The sequence below is a fragment of the Siphateles boraxobius genome, unplaced genomic scaffold, assembly GCF_051911475.1.
Source record: "Siphateles boraxobius isolate OS27281-9 unplaced genomic scaffold, OSU_SipBor_1 77, whole genome shotgun sequence".
Lineage (NCBI taxonomy): Eukaryota > Metazoa > Chordata > Actinopteri > Cypriniformes > Leuciscidae > Siphateles > Siphateles boraxobius.
Window position 1 is genome coordinate 21,050,643 of NW_027509205.1, and position 26,288 is coordinate 21,076,930.

Consider the following 26,288-nt stretch of genomic DNA (forward strand, 5'->3'; position numbering starts at 1 on the left):
CAAGCTGTATGACTTAGCTACTTTCTTCGTTCCTCACAAAAGACGACAATCTCTCTCAATGTTTTTGCAGAGGAAAGAAATACAGATTTGAAACGACATAAGGATGAGTAAATTATTTTTGTGAATGTACCATCAATTTAAATTCTGCAATTGTTCAGTAGGCTATATCTTTATACATCTACAAATCACAATCATTAAATTGGTATAACTCATAGTCAAACCAAAAATTATTCAGACATCTTTAATATTGTTTTACTAGTGGGTGCAGGACAGTTCATTTATGTAAGTTAGGATAACAATGTGTCTGAATACATTTTGTTTGACTGTATATCCACTGCATGGTAAATGCAAAAAGAGTTATCATATTACTGATTGAATGAGTAATTGAATAATGAAAAAAACATTAACTCTACTAGGCCTTTCACCAGGCTGAAAGTGGAAGGTGAAGTAAAGCGCATCACGGTGTGCTTTGGATACCAAGCAGAAAATGCATCATAATATAATGTATTGAAAAAGTACTAGTAGCCTATATGCTATTCTGAACATAGTCAATGATGTAAAGGCTGTTTAAGCTATATAATTAATACAAATATAAGACTTACAGAATATTTGGTTGTATACCAAACATTTCCTCAAGTAAAAATGCACAGAAAAACAAAATGCATTCATGACATTTAAACCCAGAAGAGTAGTTTGACATTGAGTAGTATGACATTATCTAATATATATATATATATATATATATATATAGGCTATATATATCATTTTTATTTTATTTTTAGATAATGTCATGTTATGAGTTATGAAACCAGTTGATATTTCACTGGTTTTGTTCATCCTTCTGTTAGACTGTCTCACAAATGAATTATGTTGAGTATCTGTTAAATTTAACTACACAATTAGATAATACCAGTTTAGCTCAACCAATTACCAAGCAATGCTTCATGTTGTTCAGTCTGTGGTGTAAAAAGGTTGCATTAGCAATTAAAGAAAAAACATATTCATAGGCTATACAGCTGTACTTTCAGATAAATTATCTGAAAGTACAGCTGTATAGCCTATGAATAAGGTAAGAGTAAACAATAGGCTACTATATAGGAAGCAACTTGACACCACAAGGCTACTTTTTGTCAAGATAAAAATAATTTTACATGTTTTTTTAGATACTCAGGGAATGTTACTATTCAACTTCTTACTGACCTACTTAACTTCTTACTAACTCAATTCAACCTTTCCCTGTGACCTGCACAATAGCGGGAATATAAAGTGGAACTAAAAGAACATTCCCGCCACAGGTTTGTATCAATTTAGCCGATGCAAAGAGGTGAAAATCAGCGCTCAACGAGCTCAACTCAATCACTCAGAAAAAGACAATTATTCCGAGCTCTCTGGGCTGTGAAATTGCTGTTGAATCACCGTTAGCGCGCCAGTGTCATAATCACTGATAAGAGATGCGTGCTGGGATACCTGCCCTTCCCGTCAGTTCAAAATGCAAATAACGATCCCGAGTTTTATATGGGTGATTTCAGAGGAAGGGAGGGTGGAAGCAGATGTTGCTCTGCGTGAGTCGTTGCGGCCTCGGCAAACCAACCAGACGAAAGTGATTGGCATTTGCTAGCGACAAGCTTGGCTACGGTAATGAGCGTGTCCTTGAAGCGCGCCAGGCGCTCGCCCTGTTCTCTACTTACCGCTCATTTGCATTGCAAGTTAGATGCGTTGGCAGAGAGGCATCAATAATGTTCTCAGCACACACTATTCATCATGATGTACAATTCAACAGATGGGTAACTGTCGCACATCACCTCCTCCAATTGTCGGGATTCCTCTACAGTATTTACGCCTCCCTCTCTCTGAAAACCATCTCCCTGGTAACAACGAGAACTAGCGGGAAATCACTGACCTCCAGAGACGCCGGGAAATACAGAGATCTCACAAATAAAGCTGTGCTGCGCCAATAGAAGCACGGAAAGGACAGCCAGAGAATATTTAATATGCCAGAAGCATCAGCGGGGAAAAGTGGAGCTCCTCCGAGGACAAGGCCGATGGATAAACAAAAGAGAACGTGCGGAGAAAGAGTCGGAGAGATAATGACTCTTGTGCACTTGTCCCGGGGCTAAGGGACAGAGACTTATCACGGAAAACGACAATGGGACAAAACAAAGGCCTTAGACTGGTTCAACTGGTGTATGTACAGTCAAACCAAAATGTATTCAGACACTTTCAACATTTCTCACATTATCACAGTTTATTCGCTTATAGTTTAGAAAATGGTAATAAAATATGAGTTATGAAATCAGTTGATATTTCACTGGTTTTGTTCATCCTCCTGCTAGACTGTCTCACAAATGAATTATGTTGAATATCTGTTAAATTTAACTACACAATTAGATAATACCAATTTTAGCTCAACCAATTACCAAGCAATGCTTCATTTTGTTCAGTCTGTGGTGTAAAAAGGTCGCATTAGCAATTAAAGAAAAAACACTTAAGAAAACCATGGTCAGGTCAAAGTGTTTGAATAATTATTGGTCCCAAATTTGTATAAATTTTACTGCTAGTCACTGTATGAAGAATTTTTGGGTATGTCACAGTTTACTTTATTTTGCTCTCCTCACATAGTCTCCTGAACCCATAAAGATATCAAAAATGATATCTGTTGTCTGAATAAGTTTTGTTTTGACTGCAGGAGCGCTTGGAAGCCGGTGTACGGCGAGCGATGGCCACAGGGGCCTCGAGCTGTCGATGTCTGATAAAGTGCAGCTGTAATGAGACTAAGGCACTTAATTAGCTGGAGAAATGCAGCGCCGTCTTCCTCAACACGTCAAACGAAGCCGATTCATCAAGGCCCCGGAGCCACACGAGATGTTTTTGTTACTACAATAATAATTTCCCTTCATAATGTCTGTGTTAAAGCAGTGGCCCTCCAGTGAGTATAAATCCAACGTAATGGCCCCCCGTTCGCCCCGTCGAAGAACTCCTCTGGATTGATTCAATTTGGCTTTAGAGCTTTAACAATCATTCTCAACCTTCAGTTGAAGACTGTCCGTACCGAAGGAGAGCTTAGTAAGCAAACTGTCTCTATACGGCAGAACGTTTCACTGGCCGGGGCGATACATACACTAACCCCCGCGGGAGAGAGAGTGAGGCAGGGATTGTAAATTAACAAGAGGATGTGAAAGAGGTTAGAAAATGAGAGAGAGTTGTAGCATCTTCACGCTAGCTCAGCAAGCCTGCTATTAGCAAGGGATTTTGAATCTCTGGCTCATCGCCACTGGACAAACATCGAATTAATGGCCATTAGAATCACAGCAGCCGATTCCTCTAATGGAAAGAAAGATCAAATCTAGGGGACGGAAATTAATACTTAACAACTGCAACATAAACATTATATATATATATGTGCAATGGTTTGTGCCATACACATTTAAATATATTAAATATTCCTATAGCTCAAACAGTGAAGCATGGCGCTAGCAATTTTATATACTGTGTTACACATCTTTTAACAACATTTCAGGGTTCCCACAGTCATGAAAAATCTGAGAATATTAGGAAAATTAAAACTTACCAAATCACCAAGTAATACACTTATTATAAAAATTATTATTGTGTAAACAACAAACGAAACAAATTGTTTAGAGATTCAGTAGCAAATCATTCAGAATCGAATATAATTTAAATTAGGGATGCACCGATATAAAAAAAGTTGGCCAGTACTATAACCGATAATTCTTTATATTTGAAAGGTGAAAACCGATACATTGGCCGATAAATCTAAATCCCAATTTGTCTATGATTTTTGAGAGCCTGATTACAAAGACAAAAGACTCACTATTAACAGCCATGTCCTAAGCACATAAATATAATGTTATCATTATAATTTTATGTGGCCTATATGACAGACCTGCGCTGCACGTTGCACTTTACTGTTTTTACTTTTTTGAAGTGATTCAAATCATATTTCAAGCAATTCAAAAACATCATACTTGTGGGCTTTAATATATCGGCCAAATTTTCTTATCGGGTCGATAACAATAACATTAAAAATGAACATATATCGTCCGATGCCGATATATCATGCATCCCTAATTTAAATGCTTTATCCAGTAAATCACAACCAATTGCAAACATCATAGAAAAATGTGGGAACCCTGAAATGTACCTTCAGAAGATTGGCTAAGCTATTAAGAAGCCAAATATTATTTTTTTGGGAAATCCAGAACTCTGTGTGGTGAGACATTCCCCACTGAAACTAAAATAAGAGAATAAAGAAAATTTGAAAATGCCGATATAACGAGAAAAAAAAATAAAAAAATAAATCTTTGACAAAAAAAAAGCCACATACAGTTTCATGGCCAGTAAAATCCACCATCCTTTGGCAGGTTTAGAAAGTTTATTTTGGCCCCTAGATCCATATAAAGAGACCTAAATGATCAAAAAATGAACAAAAGACTGAAAAGATAGAATTCTTCGCTTAATCAGCTTACCGCAGGAGCGCTGGAGTGGAGAAAAGAGTCATAAACAGGACATTTTCCTAAATGATGTTTCAGCACATGAGTTTTTCCCTGCCTGAATTGGTCCAATGAGACATTAAGTCTAGTGGAAGGTGATGTATGAAATCTTGTAAAGGAAACAGCACCAAGAAACCAAAGCACAAACTTTTATTACAAGAAAATTTAAGTTGTTCTGACACAAAATATCCATCCTTAAAAAAAACAACAACTATAAACAAACAAAATGTGTCAGATATGAACAGATACAATAGCAATATCCATTCTGTCGGGATACAATCAGCCACGCAAATGGTTAAACACCAGATTTTTCCTTCTTAGCTTCTTTAAAGAAGTCAGGACAGGTTGACGATGAAAGTCAAAATCCACGTTCATCACAAAGTCATCCACTATAACACGTAAAAATGCTACAAAAAACACATCAAGCTCCAGCCGGATTTTTAGAAGGTCTCAAGTAGTTCCATGATCCTCTTCTGCTCACTTTCCTTAAACTCCTCGCTCTTGCCGTCGCCAATATTTTCTGCATATTCTGAAAAAACGAGAGGCAAAAAGAAACAGGATGTTTAGTAATTTGGATGAATTTCATGTACACCAACTATCCCTGCCAAGAAACCCTCGCTAACGCCGTCTCAAAGGAGAGGCTGCATACTTTAATCCCAAAAAAATCAAAGCTAGAATTTGTATCCTTGAAAGTATTTTTAAAAAATTTGTCACACAACACTTGACAGCCCACCACAGTTTATTTTCAGACCTCCTTCATCATGCATGAGCCATGGAGGGAAAAAAGACTAGGCTTTAGGAAAAAGCTAAAGTCTGCAGTTCTGGGTTTGAGGTACCGGGATTTAAGAAGTACCGTTCTTAAACGGGCAAATAGCTTTAAGATCTGTGGCCGTTTGATATGTGCCTTTGAGAGCGTGTCCCTCAGTCTGATCAAATCTGCCGTTTTGATTGAGGTCTGGCTATTTCGGGACACTCCGGTTTCTACTAACCTGCAGAGAGCTGGAACGGTGCCCAAGAAATCATAGGGCGTCAGACGTTACGATAAAGGCAACATATGCTTAGACGGAGACTTTTATGAGCGCAGTGTGGACACTTACAACACTCCTCGACTGAGCTTAAGAGACCTCATTGTTCTCCTCCACTAAAGCTCTGAAATGGCATCAGTATCTGTATTTAGACGCAAAAAAGCCACGTTTGACATCATCATTCAACGCGGTCAATGAAAAACGACTTGAATTGCAGTCTGTTGTTTCTGTTCTGTCACTGTTACTTCAACACAAAAAATAAGAACGTACAGGTAAGCAACTAAATGAGGGCAAGTAAAAAAAAAAAGTGTTAATTTTCATTTGTCAGACAACAATTTCTTTAAAAAGTATCTATATCTAGATGTTTTTTGGCTCTACTAGAACAGGTTTTCCTGCTTGATTGTTCATTATTTTCTTCTTATTCTCCATTGTTGCAGCTCCTCTCTTCCCAGTCTGTCAGTAACACTCTGTTTAGTTCCTGTCTTTATGAAGCCACTCCTTCTGAAAAGCACACTGTGCTCTGATTGGTCAGCTGGATTAGTGTGTTATGATTGGTCAACCGCCCCTTTCCATAACCGCTAGTTTCAACACTACTAACTAACTAACGAACTTAACCAGGCCCCGCCCCTTTATTCTGCGTAGGAATTATTTAAATGAGGAATATTTGTGACGTGTTCGTTCCCGGAAGAAAACTCAATACTACAATTAGGGTTGAGTATCATTTGAATTTTAACAGTTCCGCTTATCGATTACGATTCTTATCTATTTCTAATTTCTATTCCAATAAGGTAAAAAAAAAAAACTATAAGCCTATAATAACTAATATGAATTTCAAGCATTATTAAAGACAAGTAAAAACTCAGTAGTTAAAAAACAACAAATAAAAAAATTAGCTATCGCAACAAATAGATACAACTGAACAAAGAAACTATTGAAATAAACAGTGCTTTAAGATTTTCAGTAATTCAGGTACAGAAACTGTAAAGAAATGTAAAATAACACTGCACTTTATGAATAAAATACATTACAAATATAGTTTATTTGCCTTTTGTTGTTTTATTAGTGCTATTATAGAGACGGCAGAAGGAATATTAGGCTGCTGTCACTTTAAGAGTTGCACAATATAGTTACGCAGGCCTTCAGTCCTGTCGCGCTTGAATGGTTTAAAATCACTTTTTGGAGTCGTCTCAAGCTTGAATGGTTTAAAGTCATATTAAAATGCTCACAAAGGAATTTATAAGAGGAATCGAAATTTAAATGTTATAAAAGTATCCAATTCCTGACCTCAAGTATTCGATTCCAAAATTGGATACCACAAATATGGCTTATCATTTGAAACATGCAAATAGTAGCAACTTTGCCTCTCTCTCTAACATTAACCTATCCTGGCTCCGCCCTCCTCAGTACTTCCGCTCAATTTACATTTTCCTTCAGTACTACGTCTGGGATTGTGCTGCAGTCTTTGGTTTTTTTCTTCGATCAATTTTTTACCGGGACAATCAGTGAATAGAGGGAGTGGCTGAGAACGATGACGTTGATGTTGTGCGTTATTTTGAGTTATAGTTCAGAAATGGCAGCGGGGAAAGATGCGAGCGAAGCCATTCGGTCCATTGTGGCAACGCTGCCGAATATTAAGAAGTTAAAGCCGGAGCGAGAACAATCTTTGCTTAGTTTTGTTGGTGGCCATGATGTTGTGGCCCTCCTCCCCACGGGGTTCAACATGACATACGTCATGACCAGACGTTAGCGATTGGTTATGGCAGATCCAGAGTGAATCTGGGCAGATCCAATAGTTTTAGACTTCAATAGAGTACCCGCCTACAAGGAAGTTAACGCTTGTCAATGGAGCGGTGCCAGACGCTACGTACAAATGAAATGTACGAGAGTCTGGTGGGAACAGGCTAACATTAACCTAGATAAATGTGCACTATTATAAGTGTTTATGCAGAGTGAGGAAGCTAAAGTATTAGTGTGTTTCCGTTTACTGCATGACATGAAGGCGCCGGCACGATCACTAGCATTTCTTTCTGATAACCGTGCAAACAACTTAAAATACTCCATTTTAGTCATACAGATAAGAGTAATACCTCATTCAAAACTATTTTAATTTGTGTAAACTCACATTAACAAAACGTTTTGCATTTGTAAAATAAAGAACACAAACAAGCAGCACTTTCTGACGTCTTGGTTTTCAAGAACTGAAGCAAGTCACAAAAATGAACGAAACTCAGCGGAGGTAGCCCTAAACATTACACACTAAAGAAACTTGAAAATGTTAGCATAATAAAGCATAATAAAGCATAATGGGCGCGGTTTAAAGATTATTTATCATGGCACTTTTGCATTAGCATTTACGTTTTTGCATTTGCCAGATGCTTTTATCTAAAGCAACTTACATTGCATTGAAGGTACAGTTTAGATTTTGTAAGTTCTTGTATTTGCTGAGAATCAAACCAATGACCTAGACGACAACCTCTACAATTTTCGCTATAGGAACGCCTATCTTTAAAATAACCAGCATTGATAAATCGTTCACAATAAGACCAGAAGAGTGCATCAAGAAAGGAAATTGGGTCCATTTTGATTTCATGCCGACCTTCAACAGAGGGTTTTTGAGAAGTGTGCACCACAAGCGGCAAGCGTGTAAAGGTAGACATGCTCTCGGATTAATTTCTAAGCCCTGCTCAAGCCCTGGGACAGAGGATCAAAACCAACACTAAATAAATAAATAAATCAATAAGAAAAAAAAGCAGCAAAGTGGCACATTAAAACAGAAGCCCGAGGGCTGGAGAAAGTGGCTTGAAAAACACAGAGGGAGGATTGAGGAGCCTGCATGCCGGATGATTTGAGAGGATTATCCATTATGAGCTGTGAGATGCTGGAAACTTCATCCCACTGCAGAGAAGCTTCCCACTGATACCAGTACACACAAGCAAGGTCACGCGGCCAACACAATGACACACTCCCTGTGACTCAAACGTGGCCTTGAAGTGCGTCGAGGCTTCTGTAGGCGTTTTCATTTCAGAGTTTCTGCAGTAAAACACAGCAGATAAACCTGGTTTCGTGCATAGAAGCTGTTTTCTATCTGGGAAACAGGTCATTAGCTGAAACTATAGCAAATTACCAATAACACCTGACAACAATGTTAGAAATGCTGCTTTGGCTTAAATCCTACACCAAAAAAAAAAGTTTTTAGCTAATGCACACATTCTACAAAAATACAAATAAAACAATAGATATAATGATAGATAGAATGATAGATGACAGATAGATAGATAGACAGATAGACCGATAGATCGATAGATAGATAGATAGATAACAGATGGAAAGATAGATAGACAGAATGATCAATGGATGGATGGAGGACAGAACGACATATTTGCACCATTTTCTGATGGTGCAGAAAATGAAATGGAAAATTTCCATCAGTCAAACCAGTAAACAAACTGCAATAACGGTTAAACCGCAGAGCAAACGCAACCTGTCTGATTCCTCGTGTAACATTTGTTTTCATTTTTCCCGTGATTGCCTTTAATACGGTGTAAGCACATTTGCAGAACTGAGAGACCTGCGGGCGCGATGCCCGGGCACGGCTCTGACACGGTTCAGACACGGGCACAGCTGCTACAGAGGGCAGGTGAAATCTTCAATTTCTCAGCAGAGATCCGGCCCACACCAGCTGCTGGGAGACACTCACACACTCCTACACAGCTGAGACTGTTCCAGACCTGCGGCTCGGATTAAACCCGTCACATGTCCACCACACGCAGGAGGATCGGCCAATCTCAGAGTCTGAAGGACACCTCAAACCGTGAAAAATCCCAACAAAGGCTTCCAGTGGATTTGAGATTTCAATCAGGTATACTGGGGGGAAAAAAATCTAAAGCATTAAATGGTTTAAATTTACAGTAGTGAAGATGGAAAACTAAGGGCTTTTGAAAAGTTTCATAGATTGATTGTCCAAATCAGACAAATAAATGTGACCACTTTGAAAATATGTTTGTCTGCAAAATATAAATCAACTGGAAAAAAAGAATACCATCCTAAATCAAACTTTAAAGTGACATTTGTAAAAATAAATATATATATATATAAATATATATGACCGAAATTGTCAGTCATTTGTATAAATATATATATATATATATACATACATACATGCACACACCAGCATCATCCTAATTGAACATACCAAAAAAAAAAGCAACTAAATATGAGCACTACATATATTCACCAAAATATTACGCATTTCCAATTTCAATATATTTGGATTAAAATATGTTGCTTGTAAAATACAGCTGTTCCGAGAACCTGCAGTGAACGGACAGTTAAATGGGGATGAAGATCTAGTTAAACTGCTCGCATGTACCACTTCTAGCAGACACCATTATCTCACATTAATAGCAGCTTTCTAAAGAGCAACGCTTGTGCCTTTGAACATGGAGGGTGCGTTCTTGACCATTACAGCCAACAGTTCTCATCTGTCACCAGCAAAAGCAGAGTTCAGGTGGGAACGTCCTCTCTCTGATTAATCATTAATGTTCACACCGAGGAGGAAGTGCACAATTTAACAAGAGCACAAAGAAAAGTCTTGTGCGTCCCAATAAGCAGTAGATAAAGAAACCCTTCTTAAACAAAAGTCATATGTATGTGTTTTGTAGCAAACACAATTTAATACATGAAAAATACATGGCAAATGTATTCTAGACTGATGAGTGAATTTTTGAACCAGAAAGTGAAATCAATTCATTGACGCGCTCTAACTTAACACTCGGGTAAAGGATCGGGAAACGTAATGGCCAAATAAAAATGCATAGTTGCAAATTTTAGACCCAAAATATTAACTGTTTTTGCTCTATTTCACCAACAGAAATAGTTCCAAGCGAAGCCACAGCTGATCCGTTTCTGACGCTGTAGTTTTTTGACTGAATGATTTAGCATTTTTGAATGAATCGGGAGAGTCGATGATTCAATGACTCAGTCATAAAGACAGAGGCCCAGTCCCAATTCGCCTACTTATACTACGACCTAAAGGTATGTACTCTTTTTGTGAAGAAAAAGTACATACTTTTGAGTTTGTAGCAAAAGAGTTGGCAAGCTTTGGGACATACTATCACGTCATCTTTAACGGACAGCTCTGTTGCGTGTTCCTGTCACCGTAAACTCCCCTGTCAATCATCTTGTCGCAGTTAAAATCCTCCATTCAATCTAATTTGATTTCCTACCGTTTCGGAGAGCACGTTCATCTGCCAGTCGTGGGTCTTTCATGCAGAGACTCTCCTCATGTGTTTGCAATTTGAATATAATGATGCATTTAAAAGGTAATGGCTAAACATATCTTTACAAAAGTTCACAATGCTGCTGCAGATGCAATATAATGTAGACAACGTTGAGTAAATACATTTTCGTCAGGTTAGATACTGATAATTAATCACTCAAACCCTTTTATCTAAACCTCTCTACATAACCGCGGTACTCGCGCGTCCTCCATGTCTGTAGTTTTTTAACACTTTTCACTCGTGTTTGTAGTTCTAACCGAATCCTCGTCCAACGCGCGATGGGTTGTGGGCAATATTAGCCGTTAGCGTGCGCATCGATCCGCACTTCGGATTCTGACCGGATATAGTACACCATCCGGGTATCTTTGGAACATTCATTTCAACATACTACCATTTGTGAAGTACTAATTATATTTTCGAATACTATTTAGGACGGATAGTATGCGAATTGGGACTGGGCCAGTCACTTGCTAAAAAAAATAATCTAATTAGGGGGAAAATATCTCAAATATGCTTTTGTGTGTGTTTGTTTTGTTTCTAACACATTATAATACGAGCTGTGGCAAGTGTATTTTAGAGTGATAAGAGAATCGTTGAACCAGAGATTCAAAACGATTAACTGAAATGATTTCAGAACTGATTAATGCCAATTAAAATCAAACTTTTCCAACTACCTCTACCAGTGACTCCTTTACATCTTAACACTCTTATACTTGCAAGTTGCAAGACAAAAAAAACGGATCAGGAAACTTCATGGCGAAATAAAAATGCATTGCTGCTGCTAATTTTTTTATATCACAAATATATTCAGTCCTCTTCATTCGGATGGACCACGACATCTCAAAATTACCTCCAGACACAATGTTCACTAAACTTTAATAAAAAACAAAATCAAGAAGAGTTGGGTTCTTCCCGAGAGAAATACTGGATGAAGTATGAAAGAGTAGTGGTTAAAAAAGAAGGAGAGAGAGAGAGAGAGAGAAACAGAAAGCTGTCAAGACTTAATCAAGGTGCTGTGGGCTGAAGAGTGGGCGAAGCCGAACAAGTAATATCACTCGAGAGAGAGAGAGAGAGAGAGAGAGAGAGAGAGAGAGAGAGAGAGAGAGAGAGAGAGAGAGAGAGAGAGAGAGAGAGAGAGAAATGGAGTGAAATATGCCGCTAGCGAGCAGCACTGCAGCGCACAGCAAACCTTTTGCTTTAGCAACAGGGAATGTGCTGATCGCCTGCGGAAGTGTGTTCTTCAACGGCTTCACACACTCCACCTGATACTGTTACGCTTTTACAGAGGCCGGACTGTTGAGAAAACAGCTAGTGAATTGAATCTTAAAACACTGAGTGCTAAAGGTTTGCAAGGGCTAATATAATGACCAAAGTTATAAATCGGTCATTTCATTGATATCTTATTTGATGTTGTACTTTTTTTTAAATCCAAGTTTGGAACTGAGAATATATTATTCGTTCTGATTTGTATATTTCATTGATATGTTGATTTGTTACACTTTAGTGCATTGTTATATTGTATCCTTTTTTTTGAACATAGGTTTGATTATGTTTTGGTGAGATATGTCTTCTCTATTTATCTAACGATTTCTTCTCTATTGTGGCTATTCTATATTAAGTAATCTGGTGATTGTCACATGACTAACTAATTGCCGCTTAAAAGGACTGTGAGTGTGTTTGTTACACACACTCTGATAAAGGCTCATTAGCCTCAATGCGTCGGCGTGCGGTTATTTGAAAACTGTTTTTAATTGCCTAAGCCATAATAAAACGAAGTCTTTTTATACACATTTACTTTAACTCTCGAGTGCCTTTGCCTGATACGTTTTTATGATAAATCTGTCATTTTGAGATAAACAGCATTATCCAAATTGGTCTGAATTTCAGATTTCTTATTTTCGACTGACCTTTTAAGACCCACTAAAGAATCTTGAAATGCGCAGCATTATTCAATGTGTTGACGTAATTTCCACTGAAACAGGAGGACAGGGTGGGCATATGAAACAGCTCCTCACCTTTTTATAAAACAGTCAAAAGCATTTCGTATAGATCACAGCTCAGCCAGAGCAGTTGAGCTCAGTAAAGCCGCAGTTAACCGTTTCTCTAACAGTTTCTCCTCCTAATCTCCTTTAAAATATAGTACTTTAAAATATAGTATCACTTTAAAATATAGTATTCACTTTAAAATATAGCATTCTGTGCAGAATCCAAATGGATCTGATATGTTTTCTGTTCAGCGGTGACTCGATCATATAATCCGACTTCATTCAGCCCAATGAAAGCATATTTACACTGTCTGAATTGTTCCCTGTCCCCTATATAGTAGAGATGCACCGATTGATCGGCTGGGACCGGAATTGGTCGATTTACATGTGATTGGCCATGATCGGCGCTCAGCCGGTCAGTCTGACGTATGCCGATTTTATGCTGGTCAAATGCACTCTGGCGCCGCATGATTAACATCGCGCAACATCAGCATCACACGTGCACATGGAACACACATGTAGGAAACAGCAAGCGTGAGCAGCGCATATTTTTTTCCGCATGCATGTTAATCGATAAGTGCATTCACACCGGGAGCAGGAGCAGCGCATGATCAGCAGTGAAGCGGGAGATTCAGCGCAGAGTCTATTTTTGCTTTGCAACTCATGCACAATTAAAGTGAAAGCACACTTTTGATGGACAAAATAAATATGATTTTACACAAAAAGTGCCCAAAATGCACAGAATTTGCATGTCTGGTGTGTTTTAACAAGAACTGGAGTAGGCTATGTCAGAAAAGAAAATGAATTTTCTTTTTGAAATGAACACATTTTTTTTAGTTGGATATTGGATGTGAAAAGAAGGAAATGGTTCTTCCATAACACTGCAGTTTAGATGTGTGTGAATTTCCCACACCAGGAGTAATTTACATGGTTCTATTTTATAGCGATTATTGTTCAAGAAATGTTCTATGCAAAATGTAAAATGTTCTACTAAAGAAAAGAGATAAAATAAATATTTGTGTGTGCTGTAAAGTGGTTAGAAAAAATGAAATCGGAATCGGCTAAAATCAGTATCGGCCGGTCAAACTCAATGAAAAATCGGAATCGGCCTAGAAAATTGTAATAGGTGCATCTCTAATATATAGTGCACTATGTGCCATTCATCTGGTTAATGATGAATAGTTTAACATAGTTTCGTTAAACTATGGAATAGTTTGGGGCTGGAACTCAAACAAAGCCAAAACAGTCATAAATTTAAAGTACTCTATAAACAGAAGGTCTTATCACAATACATGGCGGGCATGGTTTAATTTTGTGGTTTTGTATTTATGTATTCATAGTCTGTTTATATTACCCTGTAGGTATTCTGAGTACCATTGTTGATATTATCATAGATGTATCCATGTATTCATAATCGGTCTTATTTTACCTTGTAGGTATTTGATTACCATTGTTGGTATTATTATAATTGTTACCTAAGATCATATATGGTGTGTATTTAGGATATGTTGTGTTTTGTTTTGGGTATTGTTTTGCTTTTGGTGAGGGAGAAGGGGTTCCCCTTCTTCCTTTCTCATGTTTTCTTATGTATTTATACACAAAATTGTAATTGAGTGTTAGGATAATGTGTAAGGAAGCAGCTACCATTGTTCTGTTTTGTTTTTCCTGTTAATGGTAATCGGGGTGGGTTCAAATAAGTTTGACTTCTACCCACTCCGTTTCGAGCAATAGATTGAAGTATTTGTTTAAGTTGATGAAAGTATGATGAATTTAAAGGCTTGTACAGATTAATCAAAATGCTTCTTATTGCCTTGTCATGTGTAATTATATATTGCTCGAAATAAATAAATAAATAAATAAATCATGTAGAAGATAGTAGTAATGTGTGAACAAGTGACTGATTTCAGCTGCAGCTTCAGCGTCTATTTATAATATAGGGGGCGGAGCTTCCGATTCTAGAGAGCATTTGATTGGACAGAAAATCTAATTAGAAGCTGAAGTACAGAGTGATGTCATCAAAAGCATTGATCCATATCGGTGAAATGAGAGACTAAGTTAAGCGCTTATCTTTTATAAATGCAAAATCTGCCATTGTTTTGGAGCAGATTAAAAAGCCAAAAAACTTGTGTGCATCTTTATGTAAGTGCAAAAAACCATAATCATGGTAATTAAAAAAACTTTAATTTAAATATGCAAAATATAATTTCTCTTTAGATGTTGATATAAGCATTTGATAAGCTCACGATATCATTTATAATCTTACCTCTCATTATATGACGAACTATTTTGACGGATCCTCCCCTGAGATTGAGGATCTGATGGACTCTCTGCTGTAACTGGAAGAGAAGACACACAGAGTTAAACACATTGAGCTTTAATTCCACCTGAAACGATGTGTGTGTGACGAGGGTTGTGTGTGACGCACCTGAGGAACGCCAGCACTGCACATCTCCACCATGATGTAACAGATGAGTTGAAGAACGAAGAGTCCAGCGTCGAGCCTGCGCAGGTAAAACTCGTCGTCCATCACGTCATCGATGATCTCGCCACGCCGCACCATATCCTGAGGAGCACAAATACAGGTTAGGCCTGCACAATATATGACAATTCATTGATATTGTTATTGCTTAGTGCAATTGTCCAATCATGCAAGCTGTGTTTTAATGAAATAAATACATGCGCTACCGGTTTCTGAGTGAAGCGGTTTTAGACTGTATGCATGTAAATGAACAGTGCAGTGCATCTTTTTAATGCCAGCAACCCGTCAAAATAAAAGCTTGATGGTTTAACATTAGAAAATCAATAAATTAAGACATTTTAGTAGTATTTTTATTACTCAATTTTTTTTATATTAGAGAACAATAGTATTTTCACATTATATTTCTTATTTTGTTTAATTTTTTAATAATAAAAAGTAGCAGCACTTTTTTTTTTGCTTGCAACTCATCAAAATAAATGCTTGATGTCTTACCGTTGAAAAATTAAAAGTAAAAAAATTGTATTACAATATATTTTGTAGTTGGTATTTATTGTTTTTATTTAATATTAAATCACAATAAATTATTATTTTATACCCAGTTCGACTTTATGGTTTCTGAAAGAGGTTTGAGAGCTCCTTCTTAGAAAGTATGAACACTCGCATTTTTCAAGTTATCCCAAATCGTTCAACTTTTGAAAGGATTTGGCACTCAAAAAAAGAATACATACTCTGAATAAAATTTCAACTTTTTTAAAGATATATATATTTTTAATTATGCAGATGCACTGAACCCCTACACTTAAAAAAAAAAAAATACTCTGAATAAAATATTTCTACCTTCTTAAAGATATCAATTTGATTTATTATGCAGAAGCACTGCAGTTTCGATCAGATCAGTTTAAAAGGCTGCTTTTTCACAGATTTCAGCTTTTAAGCACCTGCAGCCGAATCTAAAGGGACAAAGACATTTGGCATTTGTTGAATGCAGTAATTTCGGTGATTGACACTGGCATTTCTCCAGGGGATTCAAATCTTTTCCAGCATAAAACACTGGCAAGCACATGAACAGAAAGGCTTGTGAAGACCGGGAATGCTGCAGAAACAGCAGGTCGGCGAGAACTGAAGAGCACAGCGGTCACGGGTTGCTGAAGACACACAGAACACGGACTCAGATCGTTGAGAGAGGCTTTCTGAGAGAATTAGATTGGCCAACACCATTCAGATGTTCTGCAAGAAATATAGATGCTTTCAAGGCAATTCTAAGAACAAAGTGTGATTTAATCCATTAACAAATAGGATTTTTGATCCGGATAGAGGATGAAAGTCAAGTTTCTCCTTTAGAGCATCTCAATTGAGGGGTTTCCTTTTCAGACTGCCATTATTTGTGATTTTTCTCCATATAGTGACTTCAATGGGGTCCAACATGTTGAAGGTCCAAATGTGAGTTTCAGTGCAGCTTCAAAGACTCTACACGATCCCAGCCGATGAATAAGAGTCTTTAGACAAATCATCGCTCATTTTCTAAAAAAAGAAACATTTATATACTTTTTAACCACAAATGCTCATCTTGCACTAGCTCTGATATGCGCCACACATTATGTAATCACGTTGAAAGGTCAAGCGTGACGTGGGCGGAAGAACAGACCTAGTGTTTACAAAGCAAACGTGCAAAGACTAAGGCCCCATCCACACTGCGTTTTAGTTTAGAAACGGAGAATTAAAATGAATATGATCTGCGTCCACACCAGCGTTTCAGCTGCGTATTAGAATTGATCTCCGTCCACATTAAAACGACTGAAAACGCGGATCACGTCACCTTTCACCTACACTGGGCATGCGCGTGCCGGTGTAAACAGGAAAAAGATCGACTATTCCTCAGATTTCCCTGCGGTTGATAAGTGCCGATCTGGACATTCGAAAGTTTTTACACCATTCCTCAGGAACCACAACTTCATTGATGAAATTATCCTACCATGCGCTGGTTCTTCCCAGCTTCACCCAAAACCGACGCTCCATGTACAGTCGATACCGCCGCTGCACACGGGAACTGTCACAGATCGCTGGAATAATAGCTTGCCTCCGGCGCATGTAGGCAGTTATAGCATTGTAAAATGCAGAATTTACTTGCACTAGCGTAACTGGTAGTCCAGACTGTTGTTGTATGTTTTCTTCCGTTGTATGATGACACCCAGAGAGCCGAGCGTGAGCCTCTGCGTCATCATTTCTAAAGTCCTCCGTTTTGACCCGTCTTCACTAAAACGCCCTCCGGAGATTCAAAACGCAAAACGGGGTCGGCAGCGTTTCTAAACTTCTCCGTTTTAGGTCTTCTCTTTTGCCGTTTTAGTCTGGACGGGAGGTGCAAACGTAGCAAAAGGTCCCCGTTTCTAAACTAAAACGTAGTAGTGTGGATGAGGGCCTAAGTCAAACGGCTTTTACAAATAAAAAAATAAACAAAAGGTAAAACAACGATGTCGGATGATTTTGAACTTCGAGGAGAAAATGAGGGAGTTTTTCGCCTTATCCTACATTTTTTTTAAAACACGCTTGACCTTTCAACGTGAATACGTAATGCGTGCCGCATCGTAGATCTAGTGCAAGACGAGGATTTGTGGTTATAGAGTTAATTTTTTTAGAAATTTAGTGATGGTTTGTCTAGATAATATTCGTATTCCTAGGCTGGGATCGTGTCGAGACTTTGAATCTGCACTGAAACTCACATTTGGACCCCATTGAAGTCACTATATGGAGAAAAATCCTGGAATGTTTTCCTCAAAAAAAAATTTCGACTGAAGAAAAAAAGAAATGAACATCTTAGATGACGTGGGGGTTATAGTAAATTATCAGGAAATTGGTTAAGTTAATCACATTTTAATGAAAAATCAAAAAGGCAAACTTTATTAACGTTATTTAAAATAACGTGCACTAATGAATTGAGCAAAATAAGACCAGGAACATGTTGATTTTAGGAATTTTAGTTAATACTTTCAGGCTTATTTGAAGTGTGCAAAAAATATGTTCATCATCACTTCGATGTCAGAACAGGTTGATCTCTCGCATTCGTTACTCGAGTCTCGTTACAGAGGTAAAGCCTTCGGCAAGTCAATTACATCAGTGCAAATAACAAGCGGCTTCACCTCCGGGAAACAGTGTGATTTTTAGTCACTTCATGTTGGAGAACTGCAGGCTGGCACAGGTGTTAATATGACAGGCAGAACAAAGCAGCGCCGGGACCTGTGATTGAGTCTCACGGGACACGCCGACACCAAATTAATCCCAGCACACACTGCCAAACGCTTCCTCCGAGGATCCTTTTGAGATTTCCCAAAGAGTGCTGCGGTAAAACGAAAAAAAAAAGAAAAGAAGAGCAGGCCGAACACGAAGGGGATTTTATGGGGGTCTGTGTTTAGGAAATGCAATTCGGAGAGAATTTGTTGCTGTCATTAGGCAGTAAAAGGAGTCGAGTCGGGTTGGCTGACAGCACTCCGAGGCGTTCTTAAACAAGGGCTCTGCTATGGGTGATAAAGTTTTATAGTACTCGGAGAAAGCTGGGAACGCGGGAAGTGCTGGTGCATTCAGTCGACGGGAGCGAAACAAGACCAGACATTTCCACACTCATATTCCTGTCACTGCTTCTGAGGCACGATTTATAGGCCCAAAGAACACGTAGAGGAGGAGAGTCAGATAAGGTGGATGGAAAAACTTGCACTCACACACACTCACTTTTAAACACACACTCGGTTTAGAATTGACACACCTGTACAAAAGACCTGAAACTAGAGCTGAGCGAAATATGATTTCGCCACAACACACACACACTCATACACAAACACACTCACTCAAACATACCCGCACGTTTACTTAGCTGTCTAAATGGGGACTATCCACAGGCATAATGTTTTTATACTGTATATTCTGTAGTACCCTCAAACTAACCGACCCCTAAACCTACCCCTCACACAAAACGTTCTGCATTTTTACATTTAAAAAAAACCTTTCTTTATTTTTATACTAGATTTACAAATTAGTACGTCCCTAAAAGGACCGATGATGATCTTGTCTTTGTTAAAAATAGCATTGAAAGTACACTTTGATTACTGAATATTTTCCTCGATTTTCAATGCATTTTGCAGACTTAATCTGCTCTGAAACAACGACTAGCTGGTAAAAATTATAATTTCTCTTAGTTTGGGGAGAAAAAAACACTTTTAAGATGTTTTTTTTTTCATTCAAGATATCTCTCAAGCATGTTTAGAAAGCCCAACCTGAAGCAACCCTGAAAACAGAACGCCTGTCTTAAACACACATTAGGATGGATGAGACACGAGCCACAGGAGTCCTGATCAGTGCCCAGCTCACATCCTCCACACACACACGCCAATATCCTCCAGCACACACACACCGTATAATCACCACTCTCTCTTAAACACACACACACACACACCGTATAATCACACAAACACATGCTATAATCTCTCTCTCTTACATACACACACACACACACACACACACACATACAGTATAATCACCAGATGCACACACACAGCACAGCCTAAACTACTAACACAACACACATACCAGTTACACAATGTGGATTAATCACCCCAGCCTGCCAATTATCATCAATTAACATCTGCCTTTAATCATCTTCACTTTAATTAACACTAGCTGAAAAAAGCCTTTAAACACACACCTGTGACCACATGCCAATAAATGCCAACTTAAAAAAAAGTTGATAAATAATAATAAGTTACTAATATTATTACTTTTTCTTCTTAATAATAATACTGTATTTTTAATTTATTAATTATAATATATATTTTTTAAATTATATGCAATAATATCATATTTGGAATTATGCAAATGTTTGCTACAAACATCACAAACTAATGGTAACATTGTAACTTTTAAAAAAAGAATACAAGCACTCAATCTAAAAGATAAAGCATTGGTTTGTTTCAGCGTTTTGCATAAACAAAGGCAGAACTTGTTGATCCTAAAGATGCTCAATTTGACTGAGATCTGGGGAATTTGGACACTTGAACTCTTCATCATGTTCCTCAAACCATTCGTGAACTTCCACCAGGAAACACCACAGTCATGAAGAGCTGTACCTGGCCTGACACAATGATTATTGTCGAATTGACGTCCACATGAGTGACTGGATACTGGGTTTCACCAGAGCATCACATTCCCATCATCATCCAACAGTGATCCTTGTGCATCACTTGCCCAGGTCAACGCCGCACACGTACACCTGATATACAGGCAAACCAAACAGTTATTCAGACTCCAGATATCATTTTTTTACTAGCTAGTGTAGGACACTATAGTTCATTTATGTCAGTGAGGAGAGCAAAACAAAGTAAACTGTGACATTATACCCAAAATTCTTCATATAGTCACTACCAGAAACATTCATAAAAAATTTGGGTCCAAAAATGATTCAGACACTTTGACCGGATCATGTTTTGCTGAAGTGTTTTTTCTTTAATTGCAAATGCACTTTTTTACACCACAGACTGAACAACATGAAGCATTGCTTGATATTAGTTGAGCTAAACTGGTATTATCTAATTGAGTAGTTAAATTTAACAGATATTCAACATAATTCATTTGTGAGACAGTCTAACAGAAGGATGGACAAAACCAGTGAAACATCAACTGTTTTAATAACTCATATTGTATTACCATTTTCAAAACTATAAGCGAATGAACTGCGATAAAGTGAGAAATGTTGAAGGTGTCTGAATAAATGTTGGTTTGACTGTAAAAGAAAACGGGACTCATTGGACCAAACGACCTTCTTCTTCTGCTCCAAGGTCCAATTGTGACGCTTGCGATTGTAGACGTGTTCGACAGTGGACCGGGTTCGTCATATTCACTCTGACAGGTCTCCAGCTCCAAACACAGCAGTTGTGACACATTCCCTCCATCATTACAATTTTGTGTAACTTGTGCCACAGTAAACCTTCTGTTGGCTCAGACCAGATGGGATTGCTTTTGTTGGCCTTGTACATTGATGAGCCTTGAACGGTTTGTGTTTGTCCCTCTTCAGAAAGTGTTGGTAAATTCTCACCACTGATACACAAGTCTCACAGTTTCAGGGAAACTCTGACCAGTCGCCTTGCAATAACAATTTGGCCTTTTTCAAAGTCGCTCAGATTTTAGCGGCATCTAGTGGTAAGGTTACGAATTGCAACCAACAAAAGTTACGGTGGCCGACAGGAAAATATGTCTTCGTCTGAGACAGGGGAGAGTATTTTAAGAGGATAAAGGATAAGAGGATTTAAGGATAAATTAAGAAATTATGTTTACTTATTTATTCAGTAAAACTATGTTATTGTGAATATTATTGTTACTTGTTCATCATTGTGTCAGTGTTTTATTCGCTGAACTAAGCTTGCTTCCTTGCACAAAGAGCAACATAGCAACGAAACGTGTTTGTCCGTTTAGGGCCACTGTAGAAACATGTCGGCGCATTTCAATGATCGGGAACCCGCGGTGTGTGTAGACAGAAACTGCTCATTCTAAGGTAATACAAATATAACGGTTCATTAAGTAAAGTTTTTATACACCACTGAACACTTCTTTTTCAAGGTAGTGTTGAAACGCGCTCTGTAGCGCTCTGTGTTCGCTGTCGGCTACGCTAGAAACATGATGTCACAATATGTCGACCTCCATAGAAGGGGAGCCCGCGGTTATGGAGATATAAATGTCTTATTATAAGCTAATAAAAAAATAACGGTTCATTATGCAAGGTCTTTATACACCACTGAAAACATAGTTATGGATCTTATATTGCATTTCTGTCAACAGATCCTCAGAAATATTACACAATGCACCTTTAAAGTCTCCCTGTGGTGAAAATCCAGATTTTAATGTTGTTAATGTGTCTATGTGGTGTTTTGAATGTGTTTTAAAATGTGTAAATTCATAAGTCGACAGCATTGCTGAGTATTTTCTGCTTAAAACTGCAGTGAACCAAAGACAGTCTCAAAAACACGGATTGAAATCGCTGGTGTTTATGACGTCACAAACTACCTTGTAACCAATCAGATCAACGTGTGATCGTCAACGAGTGGATCTCTGAGCTGAGTGAGTGAGTGGAGGCGGGGCTCATTTGCATATTCATAGAACCGCGCATACTAAATGAGGCAAGGGTGTAGAGTTTCATTCAAGCTATTTTTTAAGGAATGAAGAATTTTTTTCTCAAGGAAAAAACTTTTAAATATGTCATTTTGGTGAATAAAGATGGGTTTTAAGGGATACAGTTATTGACTACAAGGGGACTTTAATATCTGGCCTTGTTAATGATCAACGATATTCGCTTCGTCTGTGACTGCTGAATGTTTTGGCTCATCAGTGTATGTATATTGATAAATAAATATGATTACTGCATTTAAAAAAAATATTATGCATACATGACTACAGCATATTAATGAATAAATTTTTTTATTATTATTATTATTATTATGAAGAAGAAATAATAGAAGTATTACAAGGTAACATTATACTTGTCCAGGATCCACAAAATGATGCCGGTTCTCACATTTCCATTGACTTGAGGGCCGAATGATGACTGCTAATACATTATCTGCCCACAAACTAACATGCAGCATCATGGTCTAACGTTCTGAGAACATATTTAAAGTATTTGGATCAGTGTCTTAATGCCAACACAAGCTGTTTCTGATGAAGCATTTTAAATGGAGCAAGACCAACCCAATGATGAGGCTTTTGTCTGGGTGTTTGTAGAGTTGCGACTACACAGACTCTAGGGCTGATGGGAATGTGTGCTCAATCACGGCTCGGTGTAAAAGTTTAACAGCGTTCAGTTTTAAAGGCGAGCGGACCAACAAAGAAGCGTGTCGACCTGCACTCGTTTAATTCTGGTAGGTCTGCTCTTATCTGCACACACAGATCTGCCCTCGCAGAGGAGATACTGCCAATCAAGCATGAATGTGTGTGTGTGAATCTTACGTGCTTCTCTCCTTCGATCCTCTTGTCTGCGAGCTGAACGGCTTCCAGGTACTTAAAATGCAGCTCCATGAGTCTGTCAACCTGCAGAAAGAGAGCGAGGGTGAGCATACGTTACAAATGCACCGAAACGCCACACAAACACACCATCAACAGCAAGAAGAGATGTGCTTCAGGACCCAAATTCACGTTATGTATATGATATTCATATTTAACTGCGGCGAAATGCCACACAAGATGAATGGCGTTGTGTTATTTAAAGACAAAAAGAAACACTTGTCATCCTCTTTCTAGCAATTCCTCTGACAATCTGAAGACAGAAAACAGAAGTGAGGCATGATGGCCGAAATCTTTTAGCTCGTGAAACTACCAATAATGCACTGCTCCTGTCAGAGTGATGAAACAGGGCCCAGCAGGACTGTGAGGGTTATTTTAAGTGTAGTGACTGCTGAGCGATAACAGCACACGTGCTCGTCCAGGTGATGTATGGAGACCCCCGACAGAGACTAAAGGAGACGTATAACACAAGATGAAGCGAACCGCATGAACACAGCTGAGAGAGTCCGAACAACACACGCAGGAAACATTACACTGAGCCACGAAACAACGAGAAAGCAAACAAAACAAGTGGAAAGAGCCAAAACTGATGGAAATAAAAGACCAACGAATAGAAAAACAAACAAACAAAAAGAAAAAAATTTGAAAAGGTGACCAAACCAAATAAGAAATAAATGATAGCCTGACATAATTAATAGGCAAAAAAAGCTTAATGAAAGCCAAACTGAAAGAAACAAAAACCTGCGAACAAAACAGCATGATAACGAAACAAAAGTGCTGAAAAAAATGTATGATAAAAAGAAGAGAAAGTATGAGCAAAACCAACCAACAAGAGTGAACAAAAATCAAACCAACAAAACAAAACAACGAAATCAAGAAAAGATGAAGAAACAAAAAGAATAAACGAAAACGGGTGAACAGACCAACAAGCAACAAGAAAATAAACAAATGAAAATATAACAAAAAAATCTACGCAAACGGGTGAACAAACCAAAAATAAATAAAAAACCAATTACAGATTTAATAAAAGAATGAATAAAAAATGAATTAACAAACAAGAGAAATACAAAATAAAAAGAATCGACAAGAGCAAACAAAACAGCAGAAAAAATAAAGAACACTAAATGAAAGAGCAAACAAAAGAATAAACAAAAATGGGTGAACAAACTATCAAAAAAAAGATAGACAAAGAATTAATAAAATAATGAATAAACAAATGAACAAACAAAAAGGACAAAGATTAAAAAGAAAGAATGAACAAAGATCAACCAGCAAGAGCAAACAAAACAAAATTGCAGGAAATAAAGAACACCAAAAAAAGAAAACAAAAGAATAAATGAAAACAACAATGTTGGTGAACAAACCAACAAATCAAAAACGAAAGAAATAATAGACTGTTAATAGACTAATTAAAATGTTCATGTTAGTTCACAGTGCATTAACCAATGTTAACACAAAATTTTGACCTTAAAAATGCATTAGTAAATGTTTAAATTAACATTATGATTAATAAATGCTGCAGTATTTTTCATTCTCAGTTAATGTTAACTAATGAAATCTTATTTTTTCATAATAGCCAATAAACAAACATAATAACCGACATGTATAGCCAGGACGGTGTTTTGTTTCTAAATGAATTGGACTTTAATCTTTAAGCACCAGAGCGTGTTTTATATAATCTTTACGGCAGCATTAAACACACCTGCGATCTCTCCTCGAGCGCTCTCTGCCGTATATAGAAGCAGAAGATCATAAAGGCGTTGCGTCAGCTGTCTTATTTTTACCTTCTCGCAGTCGTTCTCTGTGAACTTGCTGAGGAGACGACTTCTCTGCTGGCCTTTGAGGTTCCTCAGCATGGAGGCGATGATGGAACACACATGCTCTGGGAGAAGAAAACAAGCCGTTAGCGCCCTCATTTAACACACTACTGTCATCCACTCACGCTAAATAAAGCAAAAACACCGAGCAATGAGTGGGAGGCGACATCCGTGAAATGCCAATGTGCTTTTCTAGACTGAGAACATGAAACTGTTAGAGATCAGACGTCCTCGTTCTCCTGTAGTTTGAAAAGTTTCTCTTGTAGCCGTCTGAGTGATTTCAGATGATTTCTGCTAATGATCAAAAGTGCTGCAGAAACGACAGTTAAGCTGACTTGAGAAACTGCAGAACAAACCTTATATTACAGTTCACTCTGAATTGCTTTTATACACTACCGTTCAGACGTTTGGGGTCGGTATGGTTGGTGTGTGTGTGTGTGTGTGTGTGTGTGTGTGTGTGTGTGCGTGTGTGTGTGTGTGTTTTTGAAAGAAGTCTCTTCTGCTCACCAAGGCCGCATTTATTTGATCAAATACAGTAAAAATTGTGATATAATATTACAATTTAAAACAGCCGTTTTCTATGTGAATATATAGTAAAGTGTAATTTATTCCTGTGATCAAAGCTGAATTTTCAGCTTCATTACTCCAGTCTTCAGTGTCACATGATCCTTCAGAAATCAGTATAATATGATTATTTGATGCTCAAGAAACATTTATGATTATTATCTGTTATATTTTTGTGGAAACCCTTATAAATTGTGTTCAGTATTTTGTTTTTATGAATATCAAAAAGAACAGCACGTTTTTGAAATAGAAATCTTTTGTAACATTATAAATGTCTTTACTGTCACTTTTGACCAATTTAATGCTGAACAAAAGTATTAATTTCTTTTAAAAAGTCATAATGAATGGTAATGTGCACTGTATATTAGTGCTACACACAGAAAACATGGAAAATATACCAGTTATTAAGTACAGGTGCTTTAAGTAGTACACAGCTTCATTGATTTTAATTAGGGATGCACCGATATGAACATTATGAATATGATATGAAGATACCGATAACTCTTTTATTTGAAAGCCGATAACCGATATATTGGCCGATAAATCTAACTCCAAGTTTTTATATAATTTTTGAGAGCCTGATTACAAAAACAA

At 37.7% G+C, this 26,288-nt stretch overlaps 1 protein-coding gene across 1 annotated transcript in view; it reads right to left on the reverse strand.

The window, feature by feature from the left end:
* Window positions 1-4,646: 4,646 nt before the first annotated feature.
* Window positions 4,647-26,288, reverse strand: part of ctnnbl1 (catenin, beta like 1) — a 59,773-nt gene continuing 38,131 nt past the window's right edge. The window contains exons 12-16 of the mRNA XM_077217997.1: window positions 25,098-25,195; window positions 23,260-23,340; window positions 15,226-15,363; window positions 15,064-15,136; window positions 4,647-5,040 (exon numbers count right to left, since the gene is read on the reverse strand). Of these exons, the coding sequence (XP_077074112.1) occupies window positions 4,952-5,040; window positions 15,064-15,136; window positions 15,226-15,363; window positions 23,260-23,340; window positions 25,098-25,195 (479 nt within the window). The 3' untranslated portion in view covers window positions 4,647-4,951. The remainder of the gene's footprint in view (window positions 5,041-15,063; window positions 15,137-15,225; window positions 15,364-23,259; window positions 23,341-25,097; window positions 25,196-26,288) is intronic.